General features: G+C 48.4%; 1 protein-coding gene across 1 annotated transcript in view; it reads right to left on the bottom strand.

Annotated features, from left to right (window-relative positions):
* Positions 1 to 20,313, bottom strand: part of TGM1 (transglutaminase 1) — a 52,719-nt gene that overhangs the window by 20,343 nt on the left and 12,063 nt on the right. Inside the window, exons 2-4 of the mRNA XM_063137715.1 lie at positions 11,592 to 11,810; positions 10,226 to 10,417; positions 43 to 294 (exon numbers count right to left, since the gene is read on the bottom strand). Coding sequence (XP_062993785.1) covers positions 43 to 294; positions 10,226 to 10,417; positions 11,592 to 11,805 — 658 coding nt within the window. The 5' untranslated portion in view covers positions 11,806 to 11,810. The remainder of the gene's footprint in view (positions 1 to 42; positions 295 to 10,225; positions 10,418 to 11,591; positions 11,811 to 20,313) is intronic.

Raw genomic sequence — 20,313 nt, forward strand, 5'->3', positions numbered from 1 at the left:
CTGCCCTCCGTGGCAACGCCCACTTTCCATGGCGGCACTTACCGGAGCACCACGGGTTGAAGAGGATGTAAATCTCGTTGTGGGGGTCAAAGGGCGCCTGGTACTCGCCCGCCTTGCTTCGCGTCTTGACGCTGAACTGGTACTTCCCGATCACGGCTTTGGGGGAGGTGAAGACCCGGAGGGTCATGCTGTTGGTGCCCCTGTTGGTCACGTCTGCCGCCCAGCCCAAGTCGCCCAGGGAGCTGCCCACAGGAACCAGAATGTGTGTGTTCTTGGAGACTTGCGGTGTGGGGCCTGCCAGAGAGAGGAAACGTTAGAAGCAAGAGCGAACAATTTGCTGAGCAAACCTACCCCAACTCTTTCTAGGAAACACTTATGCACGGGGTCCCCGGAGACCAGATTCCGGGTGAAGGACGAAATCACAAACCAGCTGGCCTGACAAAAGTGTTGAACTTTAAGATCTCTTTAGTGCTGATTGGCTACCTCCTTGGCTTCCCAATTGGTTGGGAGCCCCGTACAAGCCCTTCTGGATCAGATCAAATTCTTTTCAGCAATGGCAACCCGTCCGTTAGTAAGCCGCCACAATTGTCCGAATCTATTCCTCTTGTTCCTGGTCTCTCTCCTTACCCACTCATAAGAATGTAAGACGGGTCACGCTGAATGAGAGATCAAAGGCCTGCCTAGTCCAGGGTTTTGCCAAGAAGATGTCTGTGGAAAGCCCACAAGTAGGACATGAGTTCAATAGCACTCTCGTGTTTCCCAAAACCTCCCGCCTTATTGGGAGACCATAAAGAGGTCTGCCACGTAATCCACGAAGTTTTATTCAGGCAATAGACTTCTGTTCCCAGCTGGAGAGAGTCCCACCTCTAGGAACTTTCCTCTAGGCCAGCCTTCCTCAACCTGGGGTGCTCCAGATGTGTTGGACTGCGTCTCCCAGAATGCCCCAGCCAGAGCTGGCTGGAGCATTCTGGGAGTTGTAGTCCAACACATCTGGAGCACTCCAGGTTGAGGAAGGCTGCTCTAGGCCAAGCTATGCAAACTAAGTGAGACAACTGTCCTTTCAAGAAGGACCGAAAGCCTTTCCTCAGTCCGCTTTAACTTCAGGGAGACTAGTTCTGAAGAAGCCTTTGGTGGGAAGCTAGCTGGGCTGACCTTCTCACAAACTTTCCTTTAGCTCTGCCTGTTTTAGTCTGTGGCGGACTCTAGGATCAGCCAGCCCTGAAGCGCCCTCCCCCTCGGAACAATACTGATTTCGCACAGACTGTGTTTTGGTTACACTTTCAGAGATAAGGTCTGGCGAAGGTTCATTCCCAGCTGGTGACGAGCCCGTGAGAGTCACCTCGTCCACACCCCGTATAGGCTGGGATGTTTCTGGCGCCATCTCTTCTGCTTCAGAATCTGACTCCGATTGATTGCCTGAAACTCCTTCCCCCAGCCTAAGAGGAAGAGGCCTAGTCAAGACAAGCAGCCACCCTCCCACTCATGTTCCTTAGCAACTTGTGTACTTACTTAGGCACACTGCCTCTATTTATTTATTTATTTATTTATTTATTATTTATTTATTTATTACATTTCTATCCCGCCCAATAGCCGGAGCTCTATGGGCGGTTCACAAAAATTAAAAACATTCAAAGTGTAAAACAACAGTATAAAACCATAATATAAAATACAATATAAATCTGGAGATAATATTTAGCCATCATGACTAGTAGCCATCGATAGATTATCCTTCATAAATATATTTAATCCTCTCTGAAAGCCATCCGAATGGGTGGCTGTCACCACATCTTGTGGTGGTGAGTTCCATAGTTTAGCTCTGCGCTGTGTGAAGGAGTCCTTCCTTTGATCTGTCCTGAATCACCCACCAAACAGCTCCCACCTGTCCCCACTGGGTTCTAGTATCATGAGAGAGGGGGAGAAAAATGTCTCCCTATCCACTTTCTCCATCATTTATTCACCTCCATCGTATCTGCCTGTATTTGCCATTTTTCTAAGCTAAAAAGCCCCAAACTGTTTGTAACCTTTCTTCATAGGGGAATCGCTCCAGACCCTCGATCATTTTGATCGCCCTTTTCTACGCCTTCTCCAAGTCTACAATACCACCTCCTTTTTGAGATGCGGCATACCACATATTCCAAATGTGGTCACAGGACAGATTAGGATAGGATACTGGCAGATTTATTTATTTATTATTGCATTTATATCCCACCTTTTTTCCTCTTAAGGAACCCAAGGCGGGGTACGTAATCCTCCTCCTCTCCATTTTATCCTCACAAAAACCCTGTGAGGTAGGTTGGGCTGAGAGTCTGTAGGCTTCATACCACATACCTGTTTCCCTCGAATTATCCCCTACAGCGCTAAGCTGTCATCATTGTTGTTGTTGCTAGCTAAATCACACCCCGGGCAGCAGCACTCCTAAGATCCTTTGCATATCAGGAAAAGGGTTTTAGGGGGGAAATGTAAAAAAAAATCATAAAAAAAACAACGGATGACCCAATCCGTTTCAAATTTGGTATGCTTAAAGCTCTCCTTAATATCTATTACTGTGCCAATTTTGATGTCTTTGTCTTTAAAGCTAACACAGATGTAAGCATTTGTTTAATTTGAAGCTTAAAAGTATCAAATCCTGCTCCTGTTCCCCAGTGGCCGCTCAGAAAGCAACAAATGATTCGCTCCAACAGTAGTACCAAAATAAGTCGGGACTTTTGGCTTTATAGCACAATCAAAGCAGGATGCATGGGGGTACTTCACAGTCAAAGTGGATTATAAACTGGAAAACTTCAGAGTCCTTTGCACGCAATTCGCAGTGATGGCACAGGATAACGCTGGTGAGATAAATCTCTGTGGCTGGCCTAAAGTCAACCAGTAGGTTTTCAGGGCTGAGTGGGGACTAGAACCCGGATCTCCCGACTCTCAGTCCAACACTTTAGCTGCTACGCCACACTGGCTCTCAGTTTGGTTTTCAGCTCCTTCTCTAACGATGCCCAACATGGAATTGGCCTTTTCCCACAGCAGCCGCACACGGGGCCGAGATGTTCATTGTTATCCTACCACTGATCTGCTTTCTTTTTAAAAATAATAATTTTATTTTTATAAAACATCCAAACAATACAATATGAAACAATGCCCCATAATATACAATATGAAGTAATAAACAATTTAATAACATATGTTCTAACTTAATTCCATTTAACATAACATAATTAACATAAGTGCGCTCCCTCCAACCCCAGGATCTTATTCATACTTCCAAAATCTCATTACTTCCTCTGGAGGTGTTTTCCCTCTCCCCTTTAATAGTACAAATTCTAAAAACTGTTCCCATATTCCTTCAAAATCATTCGTTTTTTATCATTCCTCTTCTAACTTTCATGTTACATGTTAATTTATCATTAACAGCAATATCTCATATTTCTTTATACCACTCTTCTATATGATAATCCCCTTGAAACTTCCAGTTCCTAGATATCATTAGACTTGCTGCTGTTAACAAATTCGTTATCAATTCTTTTGTCTCTTGATTACAATTCAATTCTCCATCAACTGATAATAATGCCACAATAGGTGTCTCTTCAATCTCCAATCCTAAAATTTCTTTTATCTCTTTAAACACCATTTCCCATAATTTTTGTACATATTCACATTCCCACCACATACGTTCCTTTCTCTTGACAACTTCTCCAACATATTGCTGAATTCATCTTATTTATTTAATTTCACAGGGGTTAGGTAAAAAAGCTTGTAATAATTTTCTTTTATCCTCACGGACATATTTCTCAACACTCGTTGTTTCCATAACCCTTCCCAACTCTGTTGCACTGAGCTGCTTTCTCCGATATCAACTTCTAGGTGCCACTTGTCTGGCCTATGGAATGTGCCTCGCCCTGGATTTCGCACACGCCCCACTGAACCGAGGAGGCTGCCACCCCACACATCACAGCTGCAGACACATCGGCCTACTGGCGTGCCTCAATCCTCAACCAGCCATCCTTCCCGCGTCCCTGTCCCATTCACACAATTCGCTTTCTTCCTCCTCCTTCACGGCCATCCGTGGCGCGTGTTGTTAAAGACAACGCACACACACAGCTGCTGCCCATGTTTAGAGCGCTACCATTTTATAGGTCCACACACCAGGGTTGTTGTCCGTCCTTGAGCTCACTGCAACTGACGTGCTTCAAGTTATTCTAACGCTCGTCCCTTATGCAGCAAGCCACCAAATTTCAAGAAAGCACAAAGTAAGAAGAAAAAGTGATCAAATTATTTGACTTTTCATTACTATTTTTGGACACTCTTCCCTCGTAGTGATCCATGAAAATATTATTAATGGTTGCTATAGGTGTTTCACATGCAAAGTCTTCCAATCCTTTATTTTATTGTCAACAACAGCCCAGTGGGGTAGGCCACTATGGTTTCTCATACAAATAGCAAAAGATATAGCTGAGTGACAAGCGCTCAACGCATACTGGGACTGACCTGGGTTCAGTCCCAGAATCTGTTTTAGGTACCCTGGCTCAGTCTTGTTGCTCTAAATGATTAAAGAAGAGTGCCTCAGAGCATACACAGACCATTATTCCTTCACCACTGAGTAACTACTGCCTCAGGCAGTTTAGGATTAAGAAGGAGGATTTCCAGGTCATAGGCTTGCCACTTCCTCACCCCCTAGGGAGGGCAGCTGAGCCTGGACTGTTTCAGGCAGAAATTCAGCAGGTGCAGCTTTCTCTGGCATGGAAAAATAGGAACGGGAGACACTTCAGCCGCTCAATTTCTACTTAAAAGCACAGAAGCCCTGTTTTGGGTGGGGAGGAAGGCGGCAACTTTAAAAAGGCCAATCTGGGAGGCACTCTGCTTGTGCTCAGAGAGGCTTCCTCATAATGCTTTTAGATACTGAAGAATTAGGGTAGCTTTCTGTCCAAGCATAGCCGGCTGCTGTAGTCCATCGCTTTGGAGGGCTTCAGGTTGGGGAAGGTTGATCCAGGGTAACAGAAAACAGAGACTTCAACACGTTCACGCCCAAACCTCACCTCCCAGCGATCCATGAACGCAGCCCAGGGACGCCAAGAGCTGGGCAACATTCTCTGAACAAGCCTCGCTTGTTTGTTGATGTTACTACTAGAGGAATGGCATGCTTTATCAAACAAGAGGTTTTTAACTTTTTTAAAGTTAAAACCCCTGGGAGGGGTTATTAAGAGGAAAGGCTGGGAATGGGAGGGTTGGTGGGGCACGGCGGAACATACATTGCTGTGAGGAAGCTCACAGCGTGGGTGGGTGCGCGCTCCCGCGTTTCTACAGAATTGACCCAAAGCGTGCCACCAAAAGGCGTCTAAAGCCAAGGAGGGACACGCGTTCACACAGTGACCGGATGAAAAACTAAAAAAAAAATATGGCTGTGTAACAGGCAGCATTGCCGAAGGACAGAAAAAGGCCCGGCCAGGCTTGTAACTGGGCCTTGAATGGCAACTTAATCTACAGAAAAAAGGAATATTGGCCACGAGGCTTGTTGCAGCCGGGTTCACACAGCATTATGAGGACGCCTCTCTGAGCACAAGCAGAGTGCCTCCCAGATGAAAGAAACTTCAGCAATTAGGCAAACAGCTGGGCTTTTTAAAGTTGCCGCCTTCCTCCCCCCACCCAAAACAGGGCTTCTGTGCTTTTAAGTAGAAATTGAGCGGCTGAAGTGTCTCCTGTTCCTATTTTTCCATGCCAGAGAAAGTTGCACCTGCTGAATTTCTGCCTGAAACAGTCCAGGCTCAGCTGCCCTCCCTAGGGGGTGAGGAAGTGGGGTGAGGAAGTGGCAAATTTATGACCTAATCCTCTTTCTTAATCCTAAACTGCCTGAGGTAGTAGTTACTCAGTGGTGAAGGAATAATGGTCTGTGTATGCTCAGAGGCATTCTTATTTACTCACTTAGAGCAGCAAAACTGAGCCAGGGTACCTAAAACAAATTCTGGGTCCGAACCCAGGGTGGCAACACGCTTGGTGATGTCCACCGACCAGGCTGCTGTCAGACAGCAGAGGTGGGCAATCTGTGGCCCTCCAGATGTTTCGGCCTACAACTCCCATGATCCTTCACCATTTGTGATGCTGGCTAAGGTGCGTGGGCATTGTAGGCCGAAACATCTGGAAGGCCACAATTCCCATGATCCTTCGCCATTCGCGATGCTGGCTAGGTGGCTAGGGTACATGAGGTGCTCTGGCCTTCCAGATGTCTCGGCCTACAAGTTGCCCACCCCGATTAGAGGCACAGGAGAGCTGGCTCGGGTCCATAAACCGGCCCGTACTGTTTGGTTGTTGGGTCTGCAAGAAAGCAGGGTTTTGTACAGCTCCTGGCGCGCCGCAGCGCCCAACAGAGAGGCGCTTCAGCTCTTTCGCAAGGAAATGCCGAAATCCTCCCTACACAGACGCACAGACACAGTCACAACCATCAGACTGGGAGAGGTGAGTTTAAGGAAGTCTTGAGAGTGCATCTTGTTCTGAGCCTCCATATGTTCTTTTCCATCCCAGCCACTCTGAGCAACAGGTTGGGACAGGAAAGAAGAAAACCTGTTCGTCCATGGGGTGCGGCCCTACACCTGCAGACCGACTCCTTTAGCTTCCTCCCTCCTACACCGGAGGGTCCGGCCGGCACGGGGTATCAGAGCTGCATCATCAGTCTCATCCTACCTCTTTACCTTGACTATGGGTTGGCAGTCTTTTTTTCTTTTTCCTCCTGGCAGGAGTCCTGTTAAAACAACTATGCCACAGGCAGAAATCCAACAGATAAAGTCCCTCCTGCATGGAGATGCATCCGATGGAAGAAGCTGCCCAGGTTGAATTTCTGCCTGTCGTACAGCTGTCAAAGGCAGCCTTGGATCATTTCCAATATAGGGAAAGGCTAAAGCAGAGGGAGAGGGGGGAAACTACGTAAAAGTCCCATAATCTCTGACTATTGGCAATGCTGGTTGGGGTTGATGGAAGTTGGAGTTCAATATCATCCGGCGGCAGACTGTTCCTGGACCCCTACTTTGGGGCATTTGCGGTGGGAGAGGACTAAAGGGAAGCAGGCAGGTGACACACCAGCTTTTCCTTACCTGGTGTCCTCCAGGTGTGATGGACTACAACTCCAAGCATCCCCCAGCCACATCTGGAGGGCACCAGGTTGGGTAAAGCTTTGCTAGAGGGTTATTTTGTGAACCGCCTAGAGGGCTTCAGCTATTGGGCGGTATAAAAATGTAATAAATAAATCTAAAAATTTTGCACAGCCTGGAAGAAGACAGGTTTCTTTTTCTCCCAGTCTAGGATTTGGGATGATCCTAGGAGACAACATAACGTTTACGACAGACTAGAGTGACCCTATGAAAAGGAGGACAGGGCTCCTGTATCTTTAACACTTGTATTGAAAAGGAAATTCCAGCAGGTGTCATTTGTATGTACGGGGAACCCGGTGAAATGTCCTCTTCATCACAACAGTTAAAGCTGCAGGTGCCCTCTTTTAAATCTGGTCATTCTAGTATAGCTCCTGCAACATTAACTGTGGTGATGAAGAGGGAGTTTCACCAGGTGCTGCATGCATACAAACGACACCTGCTGAAATCCCCTTTTCTATGCAACTGTTAAAGATACAGGAGCCCGGTCCTCCTTTCCATAGGGTCACCCTACAGAAAGACGAACTAGAAAGCACTGCTTCACGGAACATCAAATCAACCTGGGGAACTCAGTGACACAAGATGTGGTGATTGCCACAAACCCTAAGAGAGGATTAGAGAGATTTATGGAGGTTGTCGGCTGCCATCACAGCGGCTGTACGGAGCTGCCATGTCAAGGAGCAGTCTACCTCCAAACACCCAATTTTGCGGGACAAACCGCGGGAGACGGCTCTTGTTTCCCATGTCCCATTTCCTAGTGACCCGGGGAAAATAGGATGCTGGAAGTTTGGTCTGATCCAGCAGGGGTCTTCTTATGATCTAATCCCACCAGGAAAAAAAGCGGGAAAAGCATTCCTCTTTCCAGCAACACTGGGGATTTCAGCTGGCGAGAGGTCTCTCCCGCATATCATGGTTCCATTCGGCATTTCATTCTCAACAGCAGGGTCAGCGTGAAGGTTAGCATGGCTGAGCACCTGCTGAGGGCTCACAGTTTCTGCAGCCCACTGAAACAACTCTCTGGAACTTCTGTGCCGAAGGCCCAAACTTCCAAGGTCAACTCTCGGCAAGCATTGGTTGCCAGCTTTTAAAAACAACAGCACTGGAATTTGCTCCGGTGTTTCTAAGGGGCAGCTTGATTTGCAGACCGAGCAGGTGAGAATTCCGCCATGCGATGATTTTGATAGTTAAAACCTGCAGTTAAAATCTTGGGAGGTGGTGAGGCCCAGGTTTGTAAGACGCCATCGATTGTAAGATGCACACTAATTTCGGTACGACCAACAGAAAAAAAACACCCCTAAGACACACCCGCGATTCTAAGACACACCCCATTTTTAGAGATGTTTATATGGGAAAAAAAGTGCGTCTTAGAATCGAAGAAATAGGATATTCACGATCATTAGGAAATTAACTACCTTGTAGCAGCCCCCTCAGCACCTCCCACCCCATCATACAACCAGGGCGATTAAAAATAAAAGAAAAACGGGTCCTCCTGAACAGTATTATGAAGAACAAAATGAAAGTCCCGCTGTTTGGAAGCACAGCCAGAAACCAGGTTTGATAGACAGTGGATTACTTAATCTCCAGATTAATTAAACTGGCAAAAAATTGGTCATGAAGGACAGTGCCAGATTTTGCTGCTGTCAGTAGTTAGCTAAATATGATTAGCCAAATATGGTTATCCGAGCCGGGTGTTATAGCAAATTTCCATCACCCCAGCATCTGGAACTCAGCGATTTCTCTTTGATGCTGTGGGGTCTTGGACCCATACACACCATTACCCAATTAAAACGTTGCCTGCCCAGGGCTTTAAAAAAGGAAAAAAAAGGGGTTGTGGTGGCGGAGTTTTAGTCCATCTGGAAATACCGCCCTTTGATTTACAAACCTTCCTTCCTTCCTTCCTTCCCTGATTCCTAGCGTGTGGGACTTTGCTTTTTGATAAGGAGATAAGAAATTGCCGTATTGCTTCTTGGGTCACCCCGAGACACTGCTATCTCTCCCCCCCCCCCCCCGCCAACTAGCTTTTTGTAACATCTCCCCTGCTGAAGAGACCTGCAGCTCTAGAAAGTTTGCACTTTTGTGGGGGGGATCTTTGAGTTGGCTGTGGCAGTATGGACTCCAAACTACAGTTCGTTAAATCTAGCTTTCCTCCGACCTGGTGTCCCCCAGATGGCTTGGGCTGCAACTCCCATCATTCCCAGCTGGCTGGGAATGATGGGAGTTGCAGTCCAAGCCATCTGGGGGGCACCAGGTCGGAGGAAAGCTGCTTAATCTGTCTGTCAAAACCATGTCCTTAATCTATGGTACCCAAAACTGTGTGTGTGTGTAACGCCTTACACCACGGCAGACCGTGTGTTTATTCTGCCCAAAATTATCGATTCTGATCCAGTTTCAGACAGGGACCCTTCCCAGCTCTTATCGCAGATGCCGGACAGCATAGAACCTACAACCATCTCAAGGCAAAGCACGCGCCGTTGCTCTCCTTCTGGGTTCTGGCCCCTCCTGACAGATGCTACGTTTTCTATCCTGACCCCTCCCCTCCGGGCTTCCGGAATGCCACATAAGCTTCGGATCCTGGCCTGCCACCACAACAGAAGGCCATCTGAGCCTCGGGGTCACCAGCCCAAGAAATTACAGAGCAGATCGCTAATCAAAGGGTGGGATTGTGTCCTGGAGGTCTCCGGGACGGGAGCTTGGGGAGGAGATAAATGCATTTTTAATTGCTGGACTGGCTGGGGTGAAAGCCAAGAGAACTGGCTGGCAGTGCCTTGCCCTATTTCCAAGCCCTTCCCCTGAACAAATTTAGCAACACATCCCGGAGATGCTGAGAGCCGAATTCCTCGCCCACTTGAGCGGAGAGAGGCTGATAAGAACGTGTCCCGAGCTCAGACCAGTCCCACCAGCGAGTCGAAAGCGTTGGCCGGCCCTTGGCTTAGCAGCTTCGGTACCCTCTTTATATGTGACCGGAGCAGATTCGGTTTAAACAGGCAGGCCCGCGGCCATTTCGTCCAGTTCGGCCCTTCCCCTGTTTCCCAAACTTGCCAGCTTGGTCATGAGGACTAGCAGCCTCGTTTGAGAGCAACAGGGAAAGCACGGGGTCCACTCACCGATGAGGAACTCCAGGCAGACGCGATGCTCTTCAGGGTCGTAGGGCTGCTGGAACTGGAGCTTCATATCGAACGGCTGCCCACGGCGGAGTATGAGGTGGTTGTATTCGTACTCATCCGTGTGGTGACTGCGGCGGTTGCTGCTGGTCCGGTCGCTCATCAAATCGATCCCGCTGATAACCAGCATGCCCTCTGCGCATGGAAGGGAAAAAGAGTCACCCCACCTAAGACCCTGCTTGTAGCTCCCTCCGTGGCAACCCAGAGGGGCAAAAAATATAGGGGAGAATTAGAGCAGAAATCTGGAATTCTCCAGCAGAGTAGAAAGAAAGGAAGCCGGATTCCGGCTGGACATCAGGAAAAGCTTCCTGACTGTTAGAGCAGTACGACAATGGAATCAGTTACCTAGGGAGGCTGTGGGCTCTCCCACACTAGAGGCCTTCAAGAGGCAGCTGGACAACCCTCTGTCAGGGATGCTTTAGGGTGGATTCCTGCATTGAGCAGGGGGTTGGACTCGATGGCCTTGTAGGCCCCTTCCATCTCTGCTATTCTATGATTCTATGATTCTATGAAATACAAAATCCGGCTTGGATGGATATTTCTACGTTTTAGAAAAAGTCGTGGCCCGAGCAATAAATCATGGCCTGAGCGAGTTACGTAAATGCAACACCGTTGGATCAAATGACAGCCATGTCCATAGTGCTTTGCAGAGTACAAGAGGAAGGTCTCTGCCCCAAGGAACTTGCAGTAATAAAGCTGATGAAGGGGAGGCAGAGGAATGAAAGAGTAGATAGTCAATAGCCAAGCAGTAGCAAGGACAGATTGCATCAAATGAATCATAGAATCATAGAATTGTGGAGTTGGGAGGGACCACAAGGATCAGTGGTTCTCAACCTGGGGCACTCCAGGTGTGTTGGACTGCATCTCCCAGAATGCCCCAGCCAGCAGAGCTGGCTGGGGCATTCTGGGAGTTGTAGTCCAACACATCTGGAGCGCCCCAGGTTGAGAAAGGCTGATAGTCCAACCCTCTGCAATGTGTGGGAAAACCAATTAAACCATCCCTGACAGGTAGCTGTGCAGTCCCTTCTTAATAAAAAACCTCCAGTGATGGAGAACCCACAACCTCCGTAGCTAGACTGTTCCGCTGTTGTAAGAATGAACATTATCTTAGTTATGTTCTTAATAAATAAGGATTTTTAACACGTTCCTTAAAATTGAGTTTTAAAATAATGCCAATTTCAAAACCTCACCAAATTTGGGCACCCTGAACAGCTGCCGGGTTTTAATTCTGCACCCAACATGGTTCAGCCTGCAAAAGGCCTCCAACGTGCACCTCCATTCCTGCCCACTTCGTCGCCCCACAACTCACCGCGGACAACGGGTTCCGCCCGCCGCCCGGGGACCTCGCCGGGTGAGGGACCCCAGTCTCCATCGTCCCCTTGACCCGAGCAGCACCGGCAACACCTGTTGAACCAATTCCGTTTCTTCCTCCTCGGCGCAATCTCTGGCTGGCTGGGCTGCCGCACACGATAGCTGACATTGGTCCATCGGCCCGGGTCCCCTCGGTGATCCGGCACTGGCATGGTGTCTACGAGGGAGAAGGAGAAGAGAAATTACACACAGGTTCTTTTAACTTAAAACTCTTACTAACTACTGCGTTGTGGTGGTTAAGGTGTTGGGCTGGGACCGGGGAGATCTGGGTTCGAGTCCCCGCTCAGCCATGAAGCTCACTGGGTGACTTGGGGCCTCTCATCGACTTTCCGCCTAACCTACCTCACAGGGTTGTTGTTGTGAGGATAAAATGGAGAGAAAGAGGAGGGCTGTGTTAGCCGCCTTGGGTACCTCACCAGAGGAAAAAAAAAAAGGTGGGATATAATAATAAAAGTAAACTCCGCCTTCAGAGAAGCATTTTAACGGTTTAGATTGGGTGGGTAAAATGGGCGTGGCCGGGGAAAGTGGGCGTGGCCACGCGGGGAATCCCGGAGGGCTGGATTGGGACCCCTAGCATGCCGGATTGGGCCTGTGGTTGTGAAGTACTGCACCCCTTCACCAGGGGGCAGGGTTTGCTGGGTGTGTTTGACTCAGCTAGCTTACTCGCTCCACCCCAGAGACAGATGAATTTCGGGGGCTAAAACCTTCCTCTCCCCACCCTCCTCTTCCTTCTCCCAAGAGGCTGCTAACCCTGCACGGGACGGGCACTTTGGAGGACCATCACAGCCTAGGACCTATTTGGCCCTTGGCCAGAGACTGGCCCAGCTCCTTGGAGAGAAACCCCACTGTCCCCTTCAGGCAGGGTGGATCCACATCGCTGCCTAATTGCTCCTTGACAGAGACAGGACCTGTTCTTCTGCAGAGCAGCTCCGGAAAGCAGGAAAAGCCCACAGCCGGTTTCCGGATTGGCCCGTTCCTCCTCCCAGGAAGAGCGCATCAAGACCTGGATCTGGTTCTCCTTCACGTCGACGACCCACAGAGCCTGGCCTCCCTCCCTTGCCCAGAAACAGCTGAGATTTCACCTACAAAACCCGATCCTGTGCCTTTTAACAGTAGTGCGACAGGCAGGCGTTCAACAGGGGAAGCTGTTGAATCACCAGCTGCTCCTGCTCCTCACTCTCTTCCTCCTCATTGCTTCCTCTGGCTCGCTTGGCAGGCAGAAAGCCCGGGAGCAGGTAGGCCGTGGTGGCATCTCCTGCTCCTTCTAACCACCACCGCTGTTCTGGGCCAGGGCGAGAGGCAGGTTCACAAGCAGGCTGCAATGGGGAAGAGGAGCAGCAAGTGCCCATCCACGCCTACCTCGGACGCCGGCCCTGTCCCAGGCAACCACCAAGTTCTAATCCAAAGTTTGTTCTGAAACCACTTTCAACCAGGTCAGCAACGCAGGAGACCCGTCACAAGCATAGGGCCTGCAAGCACCAACGTCCCACACCAGCTAGGAGACTTCCTGCAGGGCCCCTCCCCAGCCTCAGAGGATCCAGAATTATATCTCCAGCCAGGCCAGGTGAACCACATCCAAAAGGACAATCCCATCTTTAAAGGGATATTTCCCCCTAGACTCCACAACACGCCAGATCCTTTCCCCTGCTTTCACTTCTCTATAGAGCAGTGTGTGTGGTTGGTCCTTTAGGTCACCCGCCACAGCTCTGGATGTCTCTTCGGGGCCACCCCTGTTTTAATGTGCATAAATCGGGAAATGGCAGTCTCCTGGTTCTGCCTAAACTGGCCCTCCCCAACCTGGTGCTTTCCAGGTATGTCGGAATGATGGTGTTCCTGACTGGCCATGCTGGCTGGGAATGATGGTGTTCCTGATTGGCCATGCTTGCTGGGAATGAAGGTGTTCCTGATTGGCCATACTGGCTGGGAATGATGGTGTTCCTGACTGGCCATGCTGGCTGGGAATGATGCGGATTGCAGACTGATACATTTGCATAGTGCCAGGTTGGGGAAAACTGATCTAAACCATAGGGTTCAAACATTCACACATTCCCAAGAGTCCCCCTGGCTTATAGAAACCTTTCCCTCCTTCCTTCTGAAAGATATCTTGGAACATAACCCCAGAACACGAGCTGCATCACAGCCAACCCCCTCAACTACACCAGTGCGCTCCACTTCTGGGGGGAGGTGGGCAGACTCCCATCAGCCCTAGCTGGAAGTGATTCTGCTTTAACACATGAGGCCCAACTCCGTGGTCCAGGAGCGTGGAACTTCCAGTCCTCCAGATGTTGCTGTACCACATCTCCCATCATCCACAACTATTGGCTATCCTGATTGGGGCTGATGAGAATTGGACAGCTTGGACCACATCTTCCATCATCCCCCAACAGCATGACCAAGGCTTTTTTCCTTTCCCCATTTTCATGGACAGAAGACTCCTAATTCAGCAGCAGAGGTAGAAGAGCAAAGGTCAGGCGAGCTGAGGGTGGGAGGGGAATGTCCCAGAACACAAAATCATGGCTTGTCTGCTGCTCTAGCTGACGCAAGTCCAGATGTTGACAGATGTTTGGAAATCAAGGGGAAAGGCAGAGGGAGGGAGGGAGAGCAGTGAGTGAAAACAGATGGGGAAAGAGTTGCATAAAGCAGGCAGAAGGAAAGATAGAAAGACCTGGGGAGGGAGGGGAGAAAGAAAGAAGAGTAAAAAAAACAAAGAAAGAGGGACAGAATGAATGCAAGAAAGAAAAAGAATAAAGGAAGAGAAAAAGGATGAAAGACAGACAGACAGAGAAAGAAAGTAAGAAAACAAAGAAGATAGAAAAAAGAAAAAAAGGAAGACAGGAAGAGAAAGGGAGGGAGGAAGAAAGAAACCTGTACTTTCACGGGTTGAAATTTGCTTCTGCAGCCTCTTCAGATAAATTTCACACCATGAATATTTCCAAACCTACCCAAAATGGAGGCGGGGCCATCACTCAGTGGTACAGCCCTTGCTTTTTGCATGCTAAAGGTCCCGGGTCCAGCCCCTGTCCTTGCCCCAGGAGGGCTGCGAAAGACCCCCTGTCTGAAACCCCGGAGAGTGGCTGCCAGTCCGTGTTGGCAATCCTGCACAAGGAGCAGCAGTCCGACTTGTTATACACCCGCTTCCTTTGCTTGGCGTGTTGCTTCGACTTAAGAGAAAGCAGCAGTGAGCCAGACAGAGCAGTGGTCCGAGATCTATCCACGCCCATTAGAGCTGATGGTGCGGTAGAAGCTCTCTGTTCAGGAGCAGGCTACCTGTCCTAAAATCCTTCTTGCAGGATGTGGAGCCTCTTTTATCCCGAGAGCCAAATTTAATTTCAGTGAGGCGGGGGGGGGGGGGGATTCCTCGGAGTAGGGGCCAAACCAAGGACACCAAACATAATGGCATATTTTGGCTTCACACTCTTCTTACTGCCAATAACTGAGCCTAAGGAGACACATTTCAGCCTTTTAGAATGGCACTAAAATAAAATAAAGTCTGGGGAAAAGCTGGGGAACCCATAAATTGGGTTGGGGGAAGGGGGCGGAGCCAGGGGAAGGGCGTGACCATTTTGGCAACCCCAGAAGGCCAAGCTGACATCCCAGGTGGGTTGACATCCCTGGCTGAACATTGCTAGGAGAAGGATGCAAGACAAGAACTTAAGAAGAGCCCTGATGCTGGATCAGACCAAGGGTCCATCTAGTCCAGCACTCTGTTCACACAGTGGCCAACCAGCCATCGGCCAGGGATGAACAAGCAGGACAGGGTGCAACAGCACCCTCCCACCCATGTTCCCCAGCAACTGGTGCACACAAGCTTACTGCCTCGAATACTGGAGATAGCACACAACCATCAGGGCTAGTAGCCATGGATAGCCTTTGCCTCCAGGAATTTATCCAACCCCCTTTTGAAGCCATCCAGATTGGTGGCCATCACTACATCTTGTGGTAGTGAGTTCCATAATTTAACTAGGTGCTGTGTGAAGAAGTCCTTCCTTTTATTTGTCCTGGATCTCCCACCCATCAGCTTCATGGGATGACCCCGGGGTTCTAGTATTTTGAGAGAGGGAGAAAAATGTCTCCCTGTCCACATTCTCCATTTTGTACACCTCTTATCATGTCTCCCCTCAGCCTCCTCTTTTCCAAGCTAAACAATCCCAGTTGATGCAACCTTCCCTCGTGGGGAGATGCTCCAGCCCCTTAATCATTTGAGTTGCCCTTTTCTGCACTTTTCCCAGCTCCATAATATCCTTTTTCAGGTGTGGTGACCAGAACCGTTCACAGTATTCTAAGTGTGGTCGCACCATAGATTTGCCTAAGGGCAGTACGATACTGGCCGTTTTGTTCTCAATTCCTTTCCTAATAATGCCTAACATGGAGTTTACTTCTTTACAGTGGCCGCACACTGGGTGGACATTTTCATCGAGCTGTCCACCACAACCCCAAGATCTCTTTCTGGTTCGGTCACCGCCAGCTCAGATCCCATTAGGTTATACCGTATTTCTTCGATTCTAAGACACACTTTCCCCCCTAAATAAACAGCTCTAAAAATGGAGTGCGTCTTAGAATCGATGGCGTCTTAGAATCGAAGAAATACGGTACTTAAAGTTGAGATTTTTTGCCCCAACGTGCATCACCTTACACTTGCTTACACTGAACTGCATCTGCCATTAGGACACCAACTGTTGGTCTGATTTGGCTGATTTGGAAGTGGGGGCATTTGGGGGGAGCTGACCCCCTACTCTGGAGCCTCGCCCTCCCATTACCTTGGACTGATTTGAGGAAAACACTCCTGCCTTTGGGCAGACCCAGTGATGATCTCGGCGCTGTTGAAAAGATCGTCACCATAAAAAGCCTCTCTTAGGTAGCGAGTTCTAGAGGGGCAGGTAAGTGCACCTCTCCCATTTCCCTCCTCTGGTCTCCATATCTGAGAGCCTTCAAAGAAATTCAATTAGGGTGACCCTAGGGAAAGGAGGACCGGGCTCCTGCATCTTTAACAGTTGCACTGAAAAGGGAATTTCTGCAGGTGTCCTTTGTATGCATGCAGCACCTGGTGAAATCCCCTCTTCATCACAACAGTGAAAGCTGCAGGAGCCCTGCCCTCTTTTGTATCTGGTCACTCTAACATAGCTCCTGCAGCTTTACCTGTTGTGATGAAGAGGGAATTTCACCAGGTGCTGCATGCGTACAAAGGACACCTGCTGAAATTCTCTTTTCCAAGCAACTGTTAAAGATACAGGAGCCCGGTCCTCCTTTCCCTAGGGTCACCCAGTCAAGACAAGCTTCTTGAATGTCCACACGTGAAAGGAAATGGGCATGTAACGGCTAGCTGGAGGAAGGGGTCACTGATGAGAGAAAAATGATTTAAAATTCAGATTGTTTTTTGTGGGGACAACAATCAAGAAAAATGAGAAAAGCTTTCCAGAGCGTCTTCTTGGCTTGAGGTCTCTCTCTCTCTCTCTCTCTCTCTCTCTCTCTCTCTCTCTCTCTCTCTCTGTGTGTGTGTGTGTGTGTGAGAGAGAGAGAGAGAGAGAGAGAGAAAAGGTGTTCATGTGTGACCATAATACTTGTTTTTCTCTTGGCTAGGTGCAGTGTTTTCAGTGCAAGAACTATTAGGGTTGCATGAAAAAAAAAATCAAACATATGTTTGAATTCCTAGTTGGAACCCTGGCAGGGTTACAGTTTGACGCAGAGTTCATCTGAGCTCAGCCAACTTCTCCTTTATTATTTCTCCTTCCAAAGCTGACACTGAAAAGCATGTTTCAGGGATGACTCTTGGTGGCAAAGGAAATGCACTTTGCATATGTACAGAGAAGCCCTATTTGTTGTTGCTGTTTCCATCCCCAATGCTCAGTCCTCAGATGAGGGTACCTCTGAGCATATACTGAGTGCCATGATCAGGGGTAGGATTTAAGAGCAGAGGGCACGTCTGTCTTAATTGAGAATCTATGCTCTGCCTACTCCTAGTTCAGCTGTCCCAACCACATCAGGTTGGACTACAAACCACATCATCCCCAGCCAGCATTGGCCATGTTGGATAGAATTGGTGGCTGCTTTAGTCCAATGAATCTAAATAGACGGCGACAGGCAGAGGAAAGATGCCATAAAAATTCATTAAAAAAACCCACAAGTAGCAAAACGATAAATCTATCAAACAGTAAAACGGCCCATTAAAATGCCCCCATTAATTAATCAAAGAAACAGGATTAATTGCGCTGCTGTTCTTCACATGATTAAACAATGTTGTTAGCTGCCCAAAGCTAGAGCAAGGAGAACAAGCTAAAGACAACAAAGAAGGTGGTGGACAAATATTTCCATGGAGGGTGTTCTGGAATGGTGTAACCACAGAAAAGGCCCTGTTTCTGGTAGCTCCTTGCTTAAGTTCGGAGAAGGATGGCCAGTAATGACCCCCGGGATGAAGGGATACCTTGGTCCCAGACTGTTTTAAGGCATGGGTGGGGAACCAGTGGCCGTTACATATGTTGTTGGACTACACCTCTCAACATCCCTGATCTTTGGCTGGGTCCTGATGGAAGTGTGGCCACCTGGAGGTGTGGCCAGTTGGCCCACGGGGAGGACAGATTTGGCCCACTGCCCTTAGGTTCAACACAGCTGCTTCACAATCTGTCCAGGCATCTATAAGGGAGAGCATGAAAGTAGGCATGGCCTGACATTGTCTGTGTGTCTGTGTAGGGTGACCCTATGGAAAGGAGGGCAGGGCTCCTGCATCTTCAGTTATATAGAAAAGGGAATTTCAGCAGGGGTCATTTGTATGCATGCAGCACCTGGTGGACTACCCTCTTCATCGCAACAGTTAAAGCTGCAAGAGCCCTGCCCTCTTTCGCATCTGGTCACTCTAATACAGCTCCTGCAACTTTAGCTGTTGTGATGAAGAGGGGAGTTCACCAGGTGCTGCATGCGTACAAAGGACACCTGCTGAAATTCCCTTTTCTATGCAACTGTTAATGATGCAGGTGCCCTGCCCTCCTTATGTCTGTGTGCATTGACATGTGTGTGCACTTGATGCAGCTGGCTGCCTTTTAGAGCTAACTTCCCCAAATGCAAACTAGGCTCCGTGACACCCCCGAAAGGGACCGGGACATAGGGAGAGTTTTTATGGTTGTTGTGGACACCATCTTAAAACTGTGTTAGTCTGAGTTCATTCTCCAAGGCTTAGCTGCTTCACCAGAGTTTTAGAAGTTAAGGCTTGCGATCTTATGCCACATTTAACCCGGGAGTGCGTCCCTTGGAGTACAGTGGAGCTCATGGCTGAGCAAAGGTGCTTAGCTTTGGAACGCACATCTCAGAGTGGCTGGCTGGCTGGGACTTGCCTTAAAAGTCCTCAACTTGGAGATCAGATTATTCAGGTGCCTGAAATATCTCTTTATTACGTCCAGCGTATTCAGGAAAGGGCTTTCCTTCTGCAGGCGCCGCTTTAAAATGGAGCTTTTTAAAACAGGGGAAGCATTGCAAAGATTTTCCATGCTACCGTATATTTAGAGAAAGATAAGAAACGTCCTTTCCAAAATGCGTCGGGCATAAAAAAAAAGCTTTTCCCCCCAGGCACCTGAGAACATCTTCTCTTTTGCTTGGGGACATTTAAGTGTCTTCCCTGCTTGCTGTTTCCTTGCCTAAAATGTACATCTCAGTCCATAAGTGCAATTTGCACACCCTGCACTGGAGGAGGTGGTGAATTTTGGACGGTCGATAATATATTCTGAGATAGTTGTGTTCCTTTCTCTAGTTTATCTTTAAACAAAAGAACCATCACCCCCTTGGGTTTTAAATGAAATGAAGTAAGATTACATTTCATTTCATCCATCATCAAGATGATGATGATGATGATAATACAGCAGGTATAATAGAGTCCCCCAATGTGTTATAGGGTGTGGAGTAACCCTGGGTATGATGATGAAAATCATGGAAGACGGGTGAGGTGCCGGACGACTGGAGGAGGGCTAACGTTGTCCCTATCTTCAAAAAGGGCAAAAGGAAGGAACCTGGGAACTACAGACCAGTCAGTCTGACATCCATCCCTGGGAAAATTCTGGAGCAGATTATAAAGAAGTCAACCTGTAAACACCTTGAAATGAATGCGGTGATCACTAGAAGCCAACATGGATTTGTCAGGAACAAATCCTGTCAGACTAATTTGATCTCATTTTTTGATCGGGTAACCTCCCTTGTGGACTGTGGGAATGCTGTGGACGTCATATATCTTGACATCAGCAAAGCTTTCGACAAAGTACCACATGACATTCTGATTAACAAACTAGCTAAAAGTGGGCTAGATGGAACAACTTATTAGGTGGATTCACAGTTGGCTACAGAATCGGACTCAAAGAGTACTTATCAATGGAACCTTCTCAAACTGGGGAGAGGCAATGAGTGGGGTACCTCAGGGATCAGTCCTGGGCCCAGTGCTCTTCAGCATTTTTATTAATGATTTGGACGAGGAGGTGCAGGGAATGCTTATCAAATTTGCAGATGACTCAAAATTGGGTGGGATAGCTAATACCCTGGAAGACAGAAACAAACTTCAAAGTGATCTTGATAGTAGGGTGACCATATTTGGGAAACCAAAAAAGAGGACACCTAGTGTGTGTGTGGGGAAGCAGCTTTCTGAGTCCTGCAGAAAGTACGTTATTCCCCCGCCACCTTAAAGAACC

The sequence above is a fragment of the Elgaria multicarinata genome, chromosome 11, assembly GCF_023053635.1.
Source record: "Elgaria multicarinata webbii isolate HBS135686 ecotype San Diego chromosome 11, rElgMul1.1.pri, whole genome shotgun sequence".
Classification (NCBI taxonomy): domain Eukaryota; kingdom Metazoa; phylum Chordata; class Lepidosauria; order Squamata; family Anguidae; genus Elgaria; species Elgaria multicarinata.